The sequence below is a fragment of the Moschus berezovskii genome, chromosome 27 (assembly GCF_049115385.1).
Source record: "Moschus berezovskii isolate FMDL1 chromosome 27, NW_MosBer_1.0, whole genome shotgun sequence".
Classification (NCBI taxonomy): domain Eukaryota; kingdom Metazoa; phylum Chordata; class Mammalia; order Artiodactyla; family Moschidae; genus Moschus; species Moschus berezovskii.
This window is the reverse complement of record NC_142486.1, coordinates 14,407,293-14,424,110: the sequence shown is the minus strand read 5'-3', so window position 1 is coordinate 14,424,110 and position 16,818 is coordinate 14,407,293. Positions and strand designations below refer to the sequence as shown.

General features: G+C 38.1%; 1 protein-coding gene across 2 annotated transcripts in view; it reads left to right on the top strand.

The window, feature by feature from the left end:
• VKORC1L1 (vitamin K epoxide reductase complex subunit 1L1) overlaps positions 1–16,818 on the top strand; it is a 61,511-nt gene that overhangs the window by 35,842 nt on the left and 8,851 nt on the right. The window contains exons 2-3 of one of the 2 annotated variants that reach the window (XM_088833211.1): positions 13,533–13,642; positions 16,579–16,647. In XM_088833211.1, coding sequence (XP_088689337.1) covers positions 13,533–13,642; positions 16,579–16,647 — 179 coding nt within the window. The remainder of the gene's footprint in view (positions 1–13,532; positions 13,643–16,578; positions 16,648–16,818) is intronic. The other variant, XM_055409958.2, reaches the window with a different exon arrangement.

The window sequence follows — 16,818 nt, the reverse complement described above, 5'->3', positions numbered from 1 at the left end:
CCATTTCTTGCATTTGGCACAGAATCAGAAGGAAACTAAAAGGAGAGCATGAAAACTTTTATAATGAACCTGAAGGGAAAACTTCAGGTTGCCTTAATTGAAAGTTGTTGGCATAGGGAAGCTGGAAGCGGGCCTAACTAGAAGTAGGGCATCCTGTGTGGTTGGTTGGAGGAGCTTATTTGACTTTGGAAGTGGGGGCAAAAGTTAGGGAAGCCAGCAGTTATTGATGAAGGCCTGGCTGTTTGGAATTAGTTGCTACGGAAGCTGCGGTTTGCCTTCCTGGACCTGTTGTTGCGGAGGGTGTGGGTCAAAGTTGTTTTTGGATGTGATCTTGCTGTTGTCCTTTTGTATATTCAGTCTCTCACTTGGGATTTTCTATGTAGACAATCACGTGGTCTTGCAAATAGAGTTTTATTTCTTCCTTTCTAATTGGTATGCCTTTATTTTCTTCCCTAATTGTACCAGCTAGGACTTCCAGTACAATGTTGAATAGGAGTGGTGAGAGCAGACATCTTTTTTTTTTTTTTCCCCTTTTGAGAGCAGATGTCTTTGATTTTGTTCCTCGTCTTAGGCAAAAATATTTAGTCTTTCCTTATTGAATGTGATGTTAGCTGTAGGTTTTATGTAGGTGACTTTTATTAGATAGAAGAAAATCCCTTCTCTTCCTAGTTTGTTAGGCATTTTAAAAATCACGAACACTGGTGGTCCAGTGTTCAAGACTCCACACTTCCAATGCAGGGCACAAGGGTTCCCTGTGCCCTGGTCGGGGAACTAAGACCCCTCATGTCACACAGCATGGCCAAAAAATAAGTAAAATAAGAATAATAAAATAATTGTTTAAAAAATCATGAATGGATGTTGTGTTTCATCAAGTGCATTGTCTGCATTTACTGAGATCATCATGTGGTTTTTCCCTTTAGTCTGTTAATATGATGAATCACACTGATAGATTTTTGAATGTTGAACTAGCTTTCCATTCTCACAATTCATCCCCCTTGGACATGATGTGTTATCCTTCATGTATTTTGCTGGATTGAATTTACAGTGTTTTGTTGAGGATCTTTGAGTCTGTTTTCAGGAGTGTAGTGGTTTTTTGGTTTGTTTGTTGTGACATTATTGTCTGGCTTTGATATCACGGTAATTCTGGTCTCATAAAACGATTGAGAAATGTTGCATCCTCTACTGTTTTCTGGAAGAGATTGTATAGAATTGGTGTTGATATAATATTGGTATTGTACATGGTAGAATTTCCATATATATATAGTGCAGCCATCTAGATGTGGAGAGTTAAGTTGTCAAATTTATAGGCATAGAGTTGTTTGTAGCATCATTTTAATGTCTGTACCTGTCTGTAGAGATACATGTGTGATACACAACAGTCACATAGTTGTGTCCAGCTCTTGCAACACCCTGAACTATGGCCGGCCAGGCCTCTGTCCGTGGAATTTTCTAGGCAATGATACTGAAGTGAGTTGCCATTTCTTCCTCCAGGGGATCTTCCCAATGCAGGGATCAAACCTGCATCTCTTGAATCTCCTGAATTGGCAGGCAGATTCTTTACCACTGAGCCATCTGGGAAGCCCCTATAATGATATATACCCTCTTTCATTTCTGATTTTGATGCTGTGTGTGTGTGTGTGTGTGTGGCCATGGCACACAAATTGTGGGATCTTAATTCCCCAGCAAGGGATGAAACCCAGGCCCTTGGCAGTGAAAGCACAGAGTCCTAACTACTGACCTGCCGGAGAATTCCTTGATACTGATATTTTTAATCTTCTCTCTCTTTCTTTTTCTCTTTGTCAAGTATAGCAAGAGATTTATCAATTTTATTGATCATTTCAAAGAACCAGCTGAGCCACAAGGGAAGACCAAGAATACTGGAGTGGGTAGCCTATCCCATCACCAGTGGATCTTCCTGACCTAGGAATCAAACCGGGGTCTCCTGCATTGCAGGTGGATTCTTTACCAACTGAGCTACCAGCTTTTTATTCCATTTATTGTTTTTCTGTATCAGTTTCATTGATTTCTGATCAAATCTCATTTTCCCCTTCCTTTTTTATTTTTATTTATTTATGGCTATGTTGGGTCTTAGTTAAAGACCTGGAGTCTTCATTGCGGCATGCATGATCTTTCATTGTGGTGCCCAGGGTATTTGTTGTGGACCATGGGCTTCTCTCTAATTGCAACTGTCAGGCTCTAAGGCTCTGTAGTTGCAGCAGGCATGTTTAGTTGCCCCACATCATGTGGGATCTTAGTTCCCTAATCAGCTATCAAATCCGAGTCCCCTGCATTGGAAGGTGGATTCTTAACCACTGGACCACCTGGGAAATCCCCTTTACCATTTTTTTAAATTAAAATTTTGTTTTGGTTTTGCTGGGTCTTCATTGCTGCACATAGGCTTTCTCAAGTTACGGTGAGAACTTGAGAACAGGGGCTGCTCTTTGTTGCAGTCCACGGGCTTCTTGTTGCATGGCCTCTCTTGTTGTGGAGCACAGGGTTTAGGCACAGGGGCTGCAGCACGTAGGCTCAGTAGTTGTAGCTCGAGGGCTCTAGAGCACGGGATCTGTAGTTGTGCGCACAGGCTAAGTTGTTCCTCGGCATGTGGAATCTTCCTGGACCAGGGATTGAACCCATGTCCTCTGCTTTGGCAGGTGGATTCCCATCCACTGTAACAGGAGGGAAGACCCCCAACATTGGATAATTTCTATTAATCTTTCAGCTCACTGAATCTTCCCCTTTGCCATCTTCATTCTGCTTTTGACCTCCTCTAGTGGATTTTTAATTGAAGATAGTGCATTGTTTAGTTAAATAATTTCAATTTAGTTTCTGTTTTGTAGTTATTCTTTTTCTTCTGAGAACTTCCATCTTTCCAGTCATTTCTCATTACCTTCACCTGTGGAACACAGATATAACTGTTCTAAATCTTTTTTTCTGATAATTCTGGTATCTAAGCAATTTTAGGATTGACTTTTTTTTCCTTTGAGAATTGATCAGTTTGGGGGTTTGGTTTTGTTTTTGGATTTTTTGTTCATCGTATGCCATGTGATTTTGAAAGGTATCTTCAGCTCATTGTATTTTGAACATTTTGCTTTTAGACTCTGGGTTCTGTTCAGATCTCCTGAGAATGCTGATTTTTGTTTTGTTTCAACAGATAATCAAGTTGTAGATTAAACCTACAAGTTTTGTCTCCTCTGTGGGTGATGGTTTCCATTTCACTTCCATTTTTAAAACCTTTGCCCTCACATGCCCCACCCAGTAGTCAGTTTGCCACTTGAGTGGTGGTTTAGGCAGTTTCGGTTTCAAAGACTTGGCTGGGCTTCTCTGATTCTGTTACATGCATGTGGAACTCAAGGGTGAGGCCGGGACTTTTGTAGTTGTTACACAGCATCAGGAACTCCTTTCTCTGACTCGCCCCTTGCTGGGATGTTCTTCCCAACCTCTGGTTCCAACCCCACCCCCTTAACCCCCCACTCCGTGTCTAATTCCTCTGGCTAGAAAGACAGGTTTTTCACAGAGCATTTTAACTCCCTCACTGTCTTAGAGTTCCATGTGGCAGATTTCACCCTCAGGGTAAAGTAATGAGAACAAAGAGGGAAAAAATGACAGGGATTCCCTTTCCATGCTTAAGAGTGTGGGGCCCCTTTTCTGATTTCTTCCAAGCCGAGACAAGTTTTCGGTCAGTTTGAGGTATGTGGACTGTCATCCCTGAGATTCAATTTCAGAACTCTTGCTCACTTTTAAGCAAGGCCAGGAGAGAAAAAAATAAATATGGGAGCAAACTGTGGTTGCCCCCACACTATTCAGCTCACATGGGTCTTTTTCTTCATCTTCTAGCCAGAAAGAGGGGCTCTGGGGCCATCTGCCACCCCTGGTCAATTCTGCAACTTGAACTACTCTTGGTTCAAAGGCAGATGGCAGAAGAGAAGAAAAACCCCAGAAAACTCCACAGTACTGATTGTTCAAGTTTCAACTTCTCCTCTCACCTGTCCCCTTGCAGGTTTTTACTTTTTAGAGTCCTCAGGTGGCTGGTTTTTGTATTCTTTCCAATTTTCAGTTGTAATCAGTGAAGGAGACAGGCTGTGGTGGGCATAATCTCTTTTGCCCAGCACTGAAATTGGCATTCATATTTTTAATGCCTGTCTAAAAGTGAACTAAAGGGTCCTCAGACGTTTGAGAAAAGTTCAGTATGGGAGACAGACAAACATAGACATCCATCAAAGAACTCAGAGGAAACAGAAGAGAAGGACTGGGACAAAAGGCAGGAATGTTACCCAAACAGAGGTATCTCCATGTGGAAATTTGAAGAACAGGGAATAATTCAAATATCTGTGTATGTGTTTGTATATAGAGAGAATTTTAAAATTGTTTTTAAAGAATATTGATATTGTTAAAAAGCAAGATGATCACACATTTATTGGTAACAGAAATTTAAATACCTAAGAAAAAAGCAAATAATTTCCAAAATGTCAGTAAAGCAAGTAAATAAAGGTAATCAGAAGTTTAAACTTGGGAGTATATTTTCCTGTTTAAATGTAAAGGCAGGTATATCCTTAATTCAGTTCTAGTTGTTTCAAAGAAGATATTTCGGGGACTGAAGTATAAATTGGTGTAACTTTTATGCACAACTTTTTGCTCAATAACAATACTTTTTAGGATGCTTCTGTCACCAGATCAAGTGATTTCTTTCTTTGTAGTTTAACTTATAGAAATAATGCAATATGCAGTCAGACATTTTGCACAATATGTTCATTTAATGGTTTTTATAACTGAGAGGCAGAAACAACCCACCAACTTTTACCAAAAAAGGATATTTTCAGTTAATTGTAAAACAAATATACCTATAAAATATAGAATATTTTACAATATTTAGGATCAAAATTTAAAAGTGTCAATAAAGTAAGCATATATTTATGGATGGAAAAATGCTTTATATAAATGCTATTTCAAAACAACTGCCTTGAAGAGAGAATGCCAGGTAGCAGAATGTCTTCTGTATAACATAGCTGTAAGCAGAAATTAAATACAACATTGTAAATCAACCATGCTTCAATAAATTTTGTTTTAAATGGTAAACCACTACATAATTATTCTCAACACTGTTATTTCTCACAACAGTCCCGTGAATTGGCTGCCATAATCATCTCCATTCTAAAAATGAGGGAATTCAGAGTCAAGGTTAAGTGACTCACCGAAAGTCATCAAACTTGTTGGTAGTAAAACCAAGTTTGTCCGACTCTGCAACTCTCACTCTTGGCACTGCTGTCTCTGGATGCCTGGCAGGAAGCAGGTCAGCAGTGGGTAGATGTTTCCTTTGTGTAAATTACATTTGTAGGATTATTTTAAAGCTGCTGTAAGACAACCTTATTTTTCTTAAAGATGCCCAACTTTTTGCCATATCCCTTCATAATGTCATAATGCCCCCAGCCAACTTTGGAAGTCACTTAGATTTTTCTGTGGGTTGCAGCTTATATAGATTGGTTGGTTGGTTGTTTTTTTCAGTAAAGTGTACTTCCCAGAGTTGTATAACATCAAAAAAATAGTTTAAAATGCTAAAATAAACTAATACCAATAGGCTTACATCATGCTTATAAGATCTAAAAGTAGAAAATTGTAGGTAAAATATACTTCATTAACCAAGCTGGAATTTAAGAGGGAGAACAAGCAAGAGTCCAGTTGTCTTGGGTATATTTATAAGCGAAAAATAATTTTTAAGTGAGGTATGTAAGCAGGCATCTCAGTGAAGTCTCCCTCAGAGTGAGGCAGATACTAGGGGAGCGCTTATATTCTCATATTCAGTCATTTCCTCTTACTCATTGTGTATTCCCGAATGTTTTGGTCATGATCATAGAGCTTTGGTGGATTTTCTGATGAAAGAGATTGTTTGCAGTAAAATTTATCATACGCTTTTTATGTATTGAGATTATATGATTTTTTTCTTTCATGCTACTAATGTATCACATTGACTGATTTGCATAAATTGAATCATCCCTGCATCCTGAATGTAAATTCCGCTTGATTCATGATGAATGGTCCTTTTAATATGCTGCTGACTTTGGTTTGCTAGTATTTTTTTTTTTTTAATTTATTTTGGTTGCTGCACTGAGTCTTAGTTGCAGCATGCGAGATCTTTTTAGTTGCAGCATGTGGGATCTAGTTCCCTGACCAGGGATCAAACCCAGTCCTTCTGCATTAGGAGCTCAGAGTCTTACCCACTGGACCACCAGGGAAGTCCCGGTTTGCTAGTATTTTATTGACAGTTTTTGCATCGATATTCATCAGAGTACTGACCTGTAATTTTCTGGTAGTGTCTTTCTTTTTGCTTTGGTATCAGGGTTGTGCTGATCTCATAAGATGAGTCTGGCCTCTTCACATATTTTGGAAGACCTCAGGGAAGATTGTTGCAAAGATAACCATTTTAAAGAGTACACTCAGGAACATGTAGTACACTTGCAGTGTTGCGCATCCATCACCTCATCTAGTGACAGAACATTTTAATTACCCACAAAGGAGATATTGTACTCGTTAAGCAGTCACTCCTCACTGCCCCCCTCCCCTAGCCTCTGGCAACCACTAGCCTACTTTCTGTCTCTATGGATCTGTCTGTCCTGAAACTCTCATATGGATGTGATCTTCTGTGTCTGGCATTTTTCACTTAGCATAATTATTCAAGGTTCACCCATGTTGTAGCATGCATCCGCACTTTATTCCTTTGTATGGATATACCATGTTTTGTGTATTGAGCTGTTTTTACCTTTTGGCTATTGTGAATAGTGCTGTTGTGAACAAGTATACTTGTACTTGCTTGAATACCTGTTTTCAGATATTTGGGGTATATACCTAGGAGTGGAATTGCTGAATCACATAGTAATTCCATGTTTCACTTTTTGAGGACAGAACAAATTGTTTTCCTCTGTGACTGCACCTTTTTATCCACCAGCAGTATACAAGAGTTCCCAAATCTCCACATCCTCACCAACATGTGTTAGTTTCTTCTTTAAAGAAAAAGTTACAGCCGTGGAATCTTTTAAAAATATAATTTATTATAAAAATAAACTGAAAATATAATTTATTGAAAGGTATAATATTTATTTTATTGAGGTATAATTGACATATCATTTTAGATGTACCATGCATTGACTTGATATTTGCATATATTGCAAAATGATCACCGTAATAAGTCCAGTTAACAACCACCGAACACAAGTATACAACCTTTTTTTTTCTTATGATGAGAACTTTGAAGAGCCACTTACCGCTACTTTCAGATATACAATACATTATTCTTAACTGTAGCCACCATACTGTACATTACACCCTCAGGGTTTATTCATTTTATAACTGGAAATTTGTGCCTTTTGACTCCCTTCACCAATTTTGCTCACTCCCTCCCTGAGGGAACCACCAATCTATTCTCTGTATCCATGAACTCAGTTTTTTGGTTCATTTGTTATTTGTTGTTTTAGATCTCACATATAAGTGAGATCATACAGTATCAACCTTTTTCTGACTTATTTCATTTAGCATAATGCCCTTAAGTTCTATCCATGTGGTTACACATAGCAAACTTTCATTCTTTGTTATGGCTGAATAACCTATTATATGCCACGTTTTCTTTACTCATTCACCCACTGATGGACATTTTAGTTTGTTTTCAGGTCTTGGCTGTTGTAAATAATGTTACAGTGAAGATAAGGGTACTGTCCTTTTCAGTTACTGTTTTTGTTTTCTTTGGATAAATACCCAGTCGTAGAACTGCAGGATCATGTGGTGGTTCTAGTTTTAGTTGTTTAGTAAAGCTCCATACTGTTTTCCATAGTGGCTACACCAAAAGCATTCCCACCAGCAATGTACAAGGGTTCTCTTTTCTCCACATCTTTACCAACACTCATTTCATATCTTTTTGATAGTAGCCATTCTAATAGGTGTGAGGAGATATCTCACTGTGGTTTATTTGCATTTCCCTATGACTAGTGATGTTGACTGGGAAGGCAATGGCAAGCCACTCCAGTGTTCTTGCCTGGAGAATCCCAGGGACGGGGGAGCCTGGTGGGCTGCCGTCTATGGGGTCACACAGAGTCGGACACGACTGAAGTGACTTAGCAGCAGCAGCAGCAGTGATGTTGAACACCTTCAAATACCTATTGGCCAACTGTGTCTTCTTTGGAAAAATGTCTGTTTAGTTCCTCTGATCAGATTGTCTGATTTTTTGCTATTGCACTGTATGAGTTCTTTATGTGTTTTGGGTATTAACCCCTCATCAGATACATGATTTGGAAATATCTTCTCCCACTCAGTAGGTTGCCTTTTCATTTTATTTAACGGTTCTTTTTGCCCTGCAGCAGCTGCTTAGTTTAATGTGGTCCCACTTGTTTATTTTTGCTTTTGTTGCCTTTGCTTTTGGTGTTAAATCAAAAAAATCATTGCCAGGACTAATGTCCGGGAAGTTACTGCATATGTTTTCTTCTAGAGTTTTACAGCTTCAGTTCTTATATTCAAGTCTTTAATCCATTTTGAGTTAATTTTCACGTGTGGTGTAAATAGTGGTCTAGTTTCATTCTTTTGATGTGGTTGTCCAGTTTTCCCAACATTATTTACTGAAAAGACTATTCTTTCTCCATTGTATATTCCTGGCTCTTTTATCATAAATTAATTGGCCATACATGTGTGGGTTTATTTCTGGGCCCTCTGTTCTGTACCATTGATCTCTGTGTCTCTTTTTATGCAACTGCCATACTGATTTGATTGCTGTAGCTTTCTGTATAGTTTAAAATCAAAGACTGTGATGCCTCCAGCTTTGTTTTTCTTTCTCAAGATTGCTTTGGCTATTCAGGGTCTTCTCTGATTCCCCGAAGACTTTAGGATTGTTTGTTCTATTTCTACTTTATCTCATCCCAGTTAATACAATTTTGTCTGATTTGTGATTTGGGTTTTTTTTTGGGGGGGGGGGGGAAACTGGTCAGAAGCAGTGATTCTCAAACTTTTTGATAGGAGAACCCCTTTATACTTTTAATAATTATTGAATACCCCTAAAAGGCCTTGTTTATATGGGTTATATCTGTATTTTGAATTTTGGTATTTACTGTATTAGAAGTTACAAACTGAGAAATTACTTAAATATGCATCCATTCATTGAAACATAATAAGCCCATTATATGTTAACAAAATATTATGAATAATAACTCCCCCCTACCCCACACACGCACACACACGATAGTGGAAAGACTTGCATAGTTTCTGTTATTGCAAGTCTCTTTAATGTCTGCTGTGAGGTAAGACTGTTGATTCTCACCTAAGGTCCTGAGATCTGCATGTAGCCTTTGGAAAACTCCCCTATACACTTGTGAGAGAATGATACTGAAGGAGGCAAATAATGTCTTAGATTTATCCTCAGTGACTGAGGATACCCACGTTGGAGAGCAATTGGTTTTAAGAGTTCTTGTTTCTGGCAAAACCAGGAGTGTTTAAAAACCTTTCAGCAGTTTCTTATCATATCTGAGGGAATGGTATTGGTTGTTTTGAACCCAAATACAAAATATTCAAGGAACTTACTATTTGGGTCAAAGATGAACCTTTTTTTTAGAGTCAAAGATTAAAGAGAAGTTACCAATTGCATAATCTCTTCTATTATGTTATCATACTGAAGCAAAATGAACAGCTATATGTGTAATACTTTCAGAAAACATTTCTTTTTGCTCAATTGGTTAATATTCCATCTTGTTCCATAAGGTCCTTGGGGCAACTCTGCAGATAAGTGGTGTAATAGAATTTTGAAAACAGATGGGACAAGGAGAAAATGGTTAGAAACTAAGACAAAGCCAACTGTAAAGTTAGCACATACACTTTTGTATAACTTTTAGAAGTGGGAGAAAACTACAGTATTTTCAAATGTTCCAACTTGAAAAGAAGACTCACTAAGGGTTTTTAATGACGCACACCATCCTTTGCAATTGTGCAGCATAGTATCTTTAATGAAAATCTGTTCTTAGCTTTCCAAGGAAAATAATTTTACATATTGCCAATCTACTTTGCTAGTTAGTTGACTTACTAACAGTTATTACATCAGCTTTATCAAAATGTAGTAAGCTAAACTCAGCATTATTAATCGTATTTGTATGTGTGCTCAGTCATGTCCAGCTCTTTGCAGCCCCATGGACTGTAGCCCAGCAGGCTCCTCTGCCCGTGGGATCCTCCAGAAAAGAATACTGGAGTGAATTGTCATTTCTTTCTCCAGGGGAATTTTAGTTACAGCATGTGAGATCTAGTTCCCTGATCAGGGATGGAACCTGGGCCCCCTGCATTGGGAGCATGGAGTCTTAATCACTGGACCAACAGGGAAGTTCCGGTAATTGCATTTTATAATGTTATGCAGGATAAAGGAAAGAGCACAGCACTGCAATCCAGGAGACCAGAGATCTAACTTCGGTTCCGAGGCTGGATTCCTACAAGCCTTGGCAGTCACGTACTTCTTGCTCGTGGGCAGAGAGAACAGGTTGCTGGAAAGGGCCTAACAATTTAATTTGGGAGGTGGAAGCACTCTATAGTGTTGAGGTGGTTTTTGTTTTTTTTTAATGAAAGGTACTTACATTCTCACTTCACACTACTAGAATTACTTCACGCTCCAGAATTGCTATACCACGATTACAATTTGTATACCAGGGTTGCTGCTGCTGCTGCTGCTGCTAAGTCGCTTCAGTCGTGTCCGACTCTGTGCGATCCCATAGATGGCAGCCCACCAGGCTCCGCCATCCCTGGGATTCTCCAGGCAAGAACACTGGAGTGGGTTGCCATTTCCTTCTCCAGTGTGTTACTCAGGTATTTGTATTGGTCAAAATTATACAGTTAAGATTCGTGCATTTATATACATTTTAACTTAAAAAAATTAAAAATAATCAAGTGGTTAGTGGGTAAAGGTGGCAATAAAACAAAGGCACAAATTTCAAAACTACGTGATAGGGACGTGAGGTTACTACCCAGCTCTGTTCACTTTGTGTACGTACATTTGAAGCTTTCCATGTTAAAATGGTTTTGTTTCAGCAGTTTTCTACTCTACCATATTAGAATGTCAAAGGATAGCATTTAGAATTGATAAATCAAGAAATAGCAATGTAAAGATATTCTTTAGAAATGTGGAAATAAATAAAAGGGGAAAATAATTAAAAGGCATCAAAGTGGTTTCCTATGGGGATCAGAGCTGAGTGTAGAGAGGGCTGGAGTAGGAAATATCTCAATTTTGTTTTATAAGACTTTCAGTGTTATTTGATTTTTAAACCTTATGCATATTTTCCTTGGATAAAATGGTATATTCATTCTGTGGATTACTGCATTGTTTTTGAGGAACATATCCACAGGATCATATGTGGATAGTTAGTATTAATTCTAAGCACAGACCAATACTTAGAATAAAAATTGTTTACTTATGATAATTTTGGCAGTATGCCCAGTTATTTCCATTGCCAAAGTTGATGATTTACATTTGAATTCCTACTTCGGATGCAGAGGGCTCCAGAGTTTGATTCCATAGTTTGTCCCTGCCCTCCTGCAATTTGTTCTTGACACCATAGTCAAGAGTGATCATTATAAAGCTTCTATTACTCTCCTGTTCAAAAGCCACTGAGTGGCTTCCCATGGCAGTTAGAATAGAATTCAAAGTCTTCATCATGGCCCACAGACAAGGCTGTAAGTTACATAAGTGATGGGACGGTGCCTTATCTTCTTGTCACTCTCCCTCCTCAGAGTCAGCTGGGTGGCCTTTCACACACTCTTGAGCTCTTGCCTGCCTCCAGGCCTTCATACTTGCCATTGCTCCTGAGACTGGCTGCTTCTCCTCATTCAGGAATTAATTCCTGAAAAAGGCCTCCCCTGACCATCTGGCTATAGTAGCTCCTCCCACCCTTTCTCCATGTAAAGCGGTGGCGCCGAGAGTGGTCCTCAGACCAGAAGCATGAGTATCACATGGGAACATTTTGTTTTGTTTGGAAATGCATCATAGACCTGCTGAAATAAAATCTGCATTTTAACAAAATCCTCTGGTATGCAGGGCAAATTTTTCAAAAGTTCTGATCTAAAATAACCACCCTTCTCAATTTTCCTGTTAATAGCTCATTTCTGAAGATAGCCTAATCATTTACCTGTCCATTACTTCTCCCTAAATGAAATAACAACAGTCTTCATGGTGTTCACTTATTTGTAAAATGGGGGCCATACTATCTCCCACCCTCATCATTATGAAGAGATTCACTATTTCTTGGACTACTGAAGTCATGCAACTAATAAAGAATCACTCATTTATCCTTATCTTCAGGTAGTTTGTCTTCAGAACTGAAGTTTAGGTTTCATTGAGCACTTTGCTACAGACTGAAAACACTTTCTTTTTGGTATTTTATAAAGCACTTCCATTCAGAGTGCTGACTTAAAAAAATGCACAACGTGAGAGTTGCAAGTTAAGTTTTCCTTGTGGCAAAGTGAGGACTGTAGCCTGGCAGACAGCATTTCAGATCAGCAGGGGAAAGGTCAGTATATACATGACCTTGGTTGGGGGCAGTCCTTGCAGTCAAGCACGTATTTTCTTGCAGGTTTCTTCTAGTCAGGAGCAGCAATTGTCACTGCGAAGGGTTTTAGTGCTTTTCTAGATATGAGGAGATACAGAAATTGGGTTCACAGAATCAGCTCCTGAACATATCTGACTATCTGAAAACCTGTCCTGTGGGGTACTGAAAATCAACTGCAGCAGCACAGGATTTAATCCTTGTAGAGGTAGACGGCAAGTGCCCATTTGGAGTTGACAAGGGTTAAAGTTATCGTTAAAGGTTTTTATCCAAACTAAGTGTTCGTCTACTATTTGTATCAAATTTTATTAAATCAGAATTTAGTAATTTTTTAATAAGAAGATTCTGAAAATGGAAAGTCAAATACAAAATTTTCAGTTAAACTAAAATAAAAACTGATGGGGCAAATAATGCATCAACTTTTAACTTGTGAGGTAAGATTCTAGGAAAAACTTTAGTTTTGGATAGTCTACATTTAAAGATAATGTTCCCAGGATATGTTTCTTCATGCATGTCCTGGGTCAGGAAAAGTTTCATTCTATGTACTTTGAGTGAAGAAATAGGACAGCTTACATCAGTGACTTTCAACTGGGGGTGATTTTTCCCCCAGGGGACATTTGGCAATGGCTGAAGACATTTTTGGTAGGTGCAGCTGGTGGAGAGTGGGGGTGTAGAGGCCAGGGACTTCTAAATACCATGTAGTGCCCCCCACTGAACAGCTGTCCACCACAAAGAATGATTTAGCCCAGAATGTCAGTGGTGCTGCTTCAAAGAGACCCTGGCTTAAATTCAAAGAGCCCTTCCTCTGCAAATACTAATGCTATCAGAAAAACAACACTTTGTTCAACCTTTTGGAAAAGAGACTATATAGAAACTGGCAATTTAGAGATTCAGATGGGTATGTGGGCAGGAAATGCTCAGATAGTTCTCATTTTTTAAAAAGAAGAAAACTCAAATATAGGGTTACTGGTTTTCTTTATTTTACAGATGGGGTCGAGGATTTGGTCTTTTGGGTTCCATTTTTGGAAAGGATGGTGTATTAAACCAGCCAAACAGTATCTTTGGACTTATATTTTATATACTACAGTTATTACTTGGTAAGTATTTATATGGCAATACCTAAATAAGTTTGTTTTGTTTTATTTCACTTAGTACTTTGTCTCTTTGCCCTAATGTGTCTTTATAGTAAATAAAAAGCAGATGTTGATGGTAGAACCACTAGTTTGTAACACATTTTTGTGTTGTGAAAACTTGGTTCACTAAGATTTTGATGACACTCAGCCTGAACTTGGTATCTGTTGGTATTTAATCAGGGATAGGAGCATCCCAGGATGCTCAGAAAAACAAGTCCCATTCAGGGAAATTATTACTCCAAACAATTTGCCTTGGAAACCTTGTTACCTTGTTATTTTGTATACTCTGTAGCTATTTTAAAATATATGCATTGAGAAAAGATTAATGCTAAATGATATTCAGTCATAATTCCATCACCTTTATATAGCCACTATTGCCATTGTTCCTTACTTTTTTTACTTAATTTTATGTGAACTCTCTTATACTGTCTATCCTCTTAAGTGCTTTGCTGTTGTGGATATCAAGGCTTCAGATTTTTTAATGTTCTAAATAATACTACAGTGATTAACTTTGTTTAAAGTTCTCTTCTCATACTCCCTTTTCTCTTTGAATTATTTCTACAAAACAGATATCTAAATGTAGGATGAATGAGTCAACATAGATTTTTGGGGGGTATTAATTTTAATAGGTAGAAACAAACTGATTTTCCCTCAGTTGTCAGGTTTTCCCAAAGCTTCAACCATCCTCATTTTTTTTTTCTATAAAATTTCTAATTCAGTAGTTACATATTAATTTTATTTTTAATTTTATAGTATTTTAATTTCCTTTTATTGCCAATTGAGTTATTGGGATCCTGATAACAGTACATTTCATATTTGTTACAAACATTTCACTCATTCTTTATTCTTGTTTCAGAAATATTGATTTTGTGAATTTTGATTATACAGAAGGTTTTATACTTTCAGAGTTAAATCCACCCATCTTTGTCCTTGCCTTTCAATTGTTAATATTTTATCCTGTTATCTGGCAGGTCTCCTTTCTAGCACCAATAGATTTATTCTAAGGCAAACTGTGCACCTAAATTTTTCTTAATAGCCCTATCAAGTTTGCCCTCTTCCGTATCTGTATATCCTGCAGAAATAAAAATCACACACAAGGATATTAATAGCAGTACAGTTTAAAATAGCAAAAAATTAGATAGCTTGTAAGGATTGAATAAATTAGGTTACAAGCACGCTAGAAAATACTATGTAGCCATTAAAGGGAAAAGTAGGTCTACAAACCCTGGAAGATCAAAACCTAGTTTAGCAATTAAAAAAAAAAAGCAAATTGTGGTATAATAAAGAGGATAAGTATATGTTTATATATGGGCAGGGTTGAGACTTTCACCTTTTATTCCATTTAATTGTTTGGGTTTCTAAAGAAGAATATAAAGTATAAGTTCACAATAAAATAAGCTAAGAAAAGCTTCTGACTATGTTAATTTTGGGAGATAGGGTTGAACATCTCCCAAATGTTATAATATTTAATTTGTTAATTTCATTATATACACATTTAAAATCGTGTATCGTATGTATTTTTTCTAGTCACATTTTAGGCATTCACGTGTATTGTTAGTGTTTGTGTCCTTACCACTGGAGGCACATTTGAACTCTCCAAACGTGGTTTTCCAGAGCACATCAGGTTCACTTCCTTCTAAGTTGTTCAAGATAGAGCCTTTTTTTTTTGGGCAGCGCTGTGCAGCTTTGTGGGATCTTAGTTCCCCAACCAGGAATTGAACCCAGGCCACCACAGTGGAGTCCTAACCACCGGACCGCCAGGGAAGTCCCATCCTATTAGCTCTTTAAATCTGCACAACAGTCTTAAGAGGCAGTCATGATTATTATCCCACTTTTACAGTTAAGGAAAAGAGTTGCAGAAAGAGAGTAAATAACTTGTCTATATCATTTTGAAATTAACTTTCATAGATAAAAATTAAGGTGCCAGCATTCATTTTTGAAGTTTGAGATGTTAGCATAAATAAGGTCACCCAACCGGGTGAGGGCCAGATAGGACATCATTTAGGCTTTGCTGACTATCACAGCTACTCAACTCTGCCACTCTAGTGCCAAAGCAGTCACGGTCATTACATATGTGAATGAGTGTGGCTGGGTTACGATAAATCTTTGTTTACAAAAGCAGGTGGCATAAGTAATTCAACGGTATCTTAGTCTGGAAGGAGCCTTGTTAAAGCATCAGGGATGTCACTGGCGGTCCAGTAGTTAAGACTCTGTATTCCCAGTGCAGGGGATGCAGGTTCAATCCCTGGTCAGGGAACTAAGATCCCACATGCCGCACAGTGTGGTCAAATAAATAAATAAATACTCCTCTGCTTTAAAAACAAATGATTATTTAAAAAATATGTACTCTATTAAGTGGTCTCTAGGCAAGCCGGTCCCCATGGCTAGGCTACAGCTCAGATGCAACTTCTCACCGTACTGGCAGTGTGCTCTCAGCTTCTTAATTAACTTCTTCAAACCACTACCACTTATTTATTTCTATCCTGTTTCTGTGATCCTTATCCATTAGTTGTTGGGTAGGAGGGTAGGTAGTTTAACATGCTCTGCTGTCTCCTCTTGTCCTTGAAAATAAATGCACATGTTCTCAATACTGTTGGCTACAGGAAATTACAAAACCAAACATGTGAAGATGTCAGACGATAGCATCAAGAGTTCAGGCAAGTCTTTGTCTTGAGAACTCAGGTTAGCACATATAACTGCCTTTTTTCTCCATCTGGTTTGATCCACGTGTGGCCAACTGGCCAAATGTGGTTTCCTTATGCCCCAGGGTGAGCCCTTTCTGAAATGTTTATCATGATTTTTTTTTCCCTTCAACAGCATGTTGATGTAATCATCTCCCATTATGGGAATTTTTGATAAATTTGATCTAAACACAGGAAAGCAAATTTTACTTTCCACAGGTGGGGAGCCTGCCTATAGTGAAAAGGGTCTGGATGGTCTCGCCAAATGTGTCCTGCTTGGAAGAGAAGGTTGTGGTCCTCACATTACTTTTTTTTTCTCCTCTTGTTACTTTATTCATTACAGGAGGTAGGGCTGTCAGTTTTACAAATCTGCTTCACTGCATAATGTGATTGCAAAAGTGCATATTTTCTTTACATACCTTAACTAAGGCTAGTTTATAAAATACGTAATATTTCATC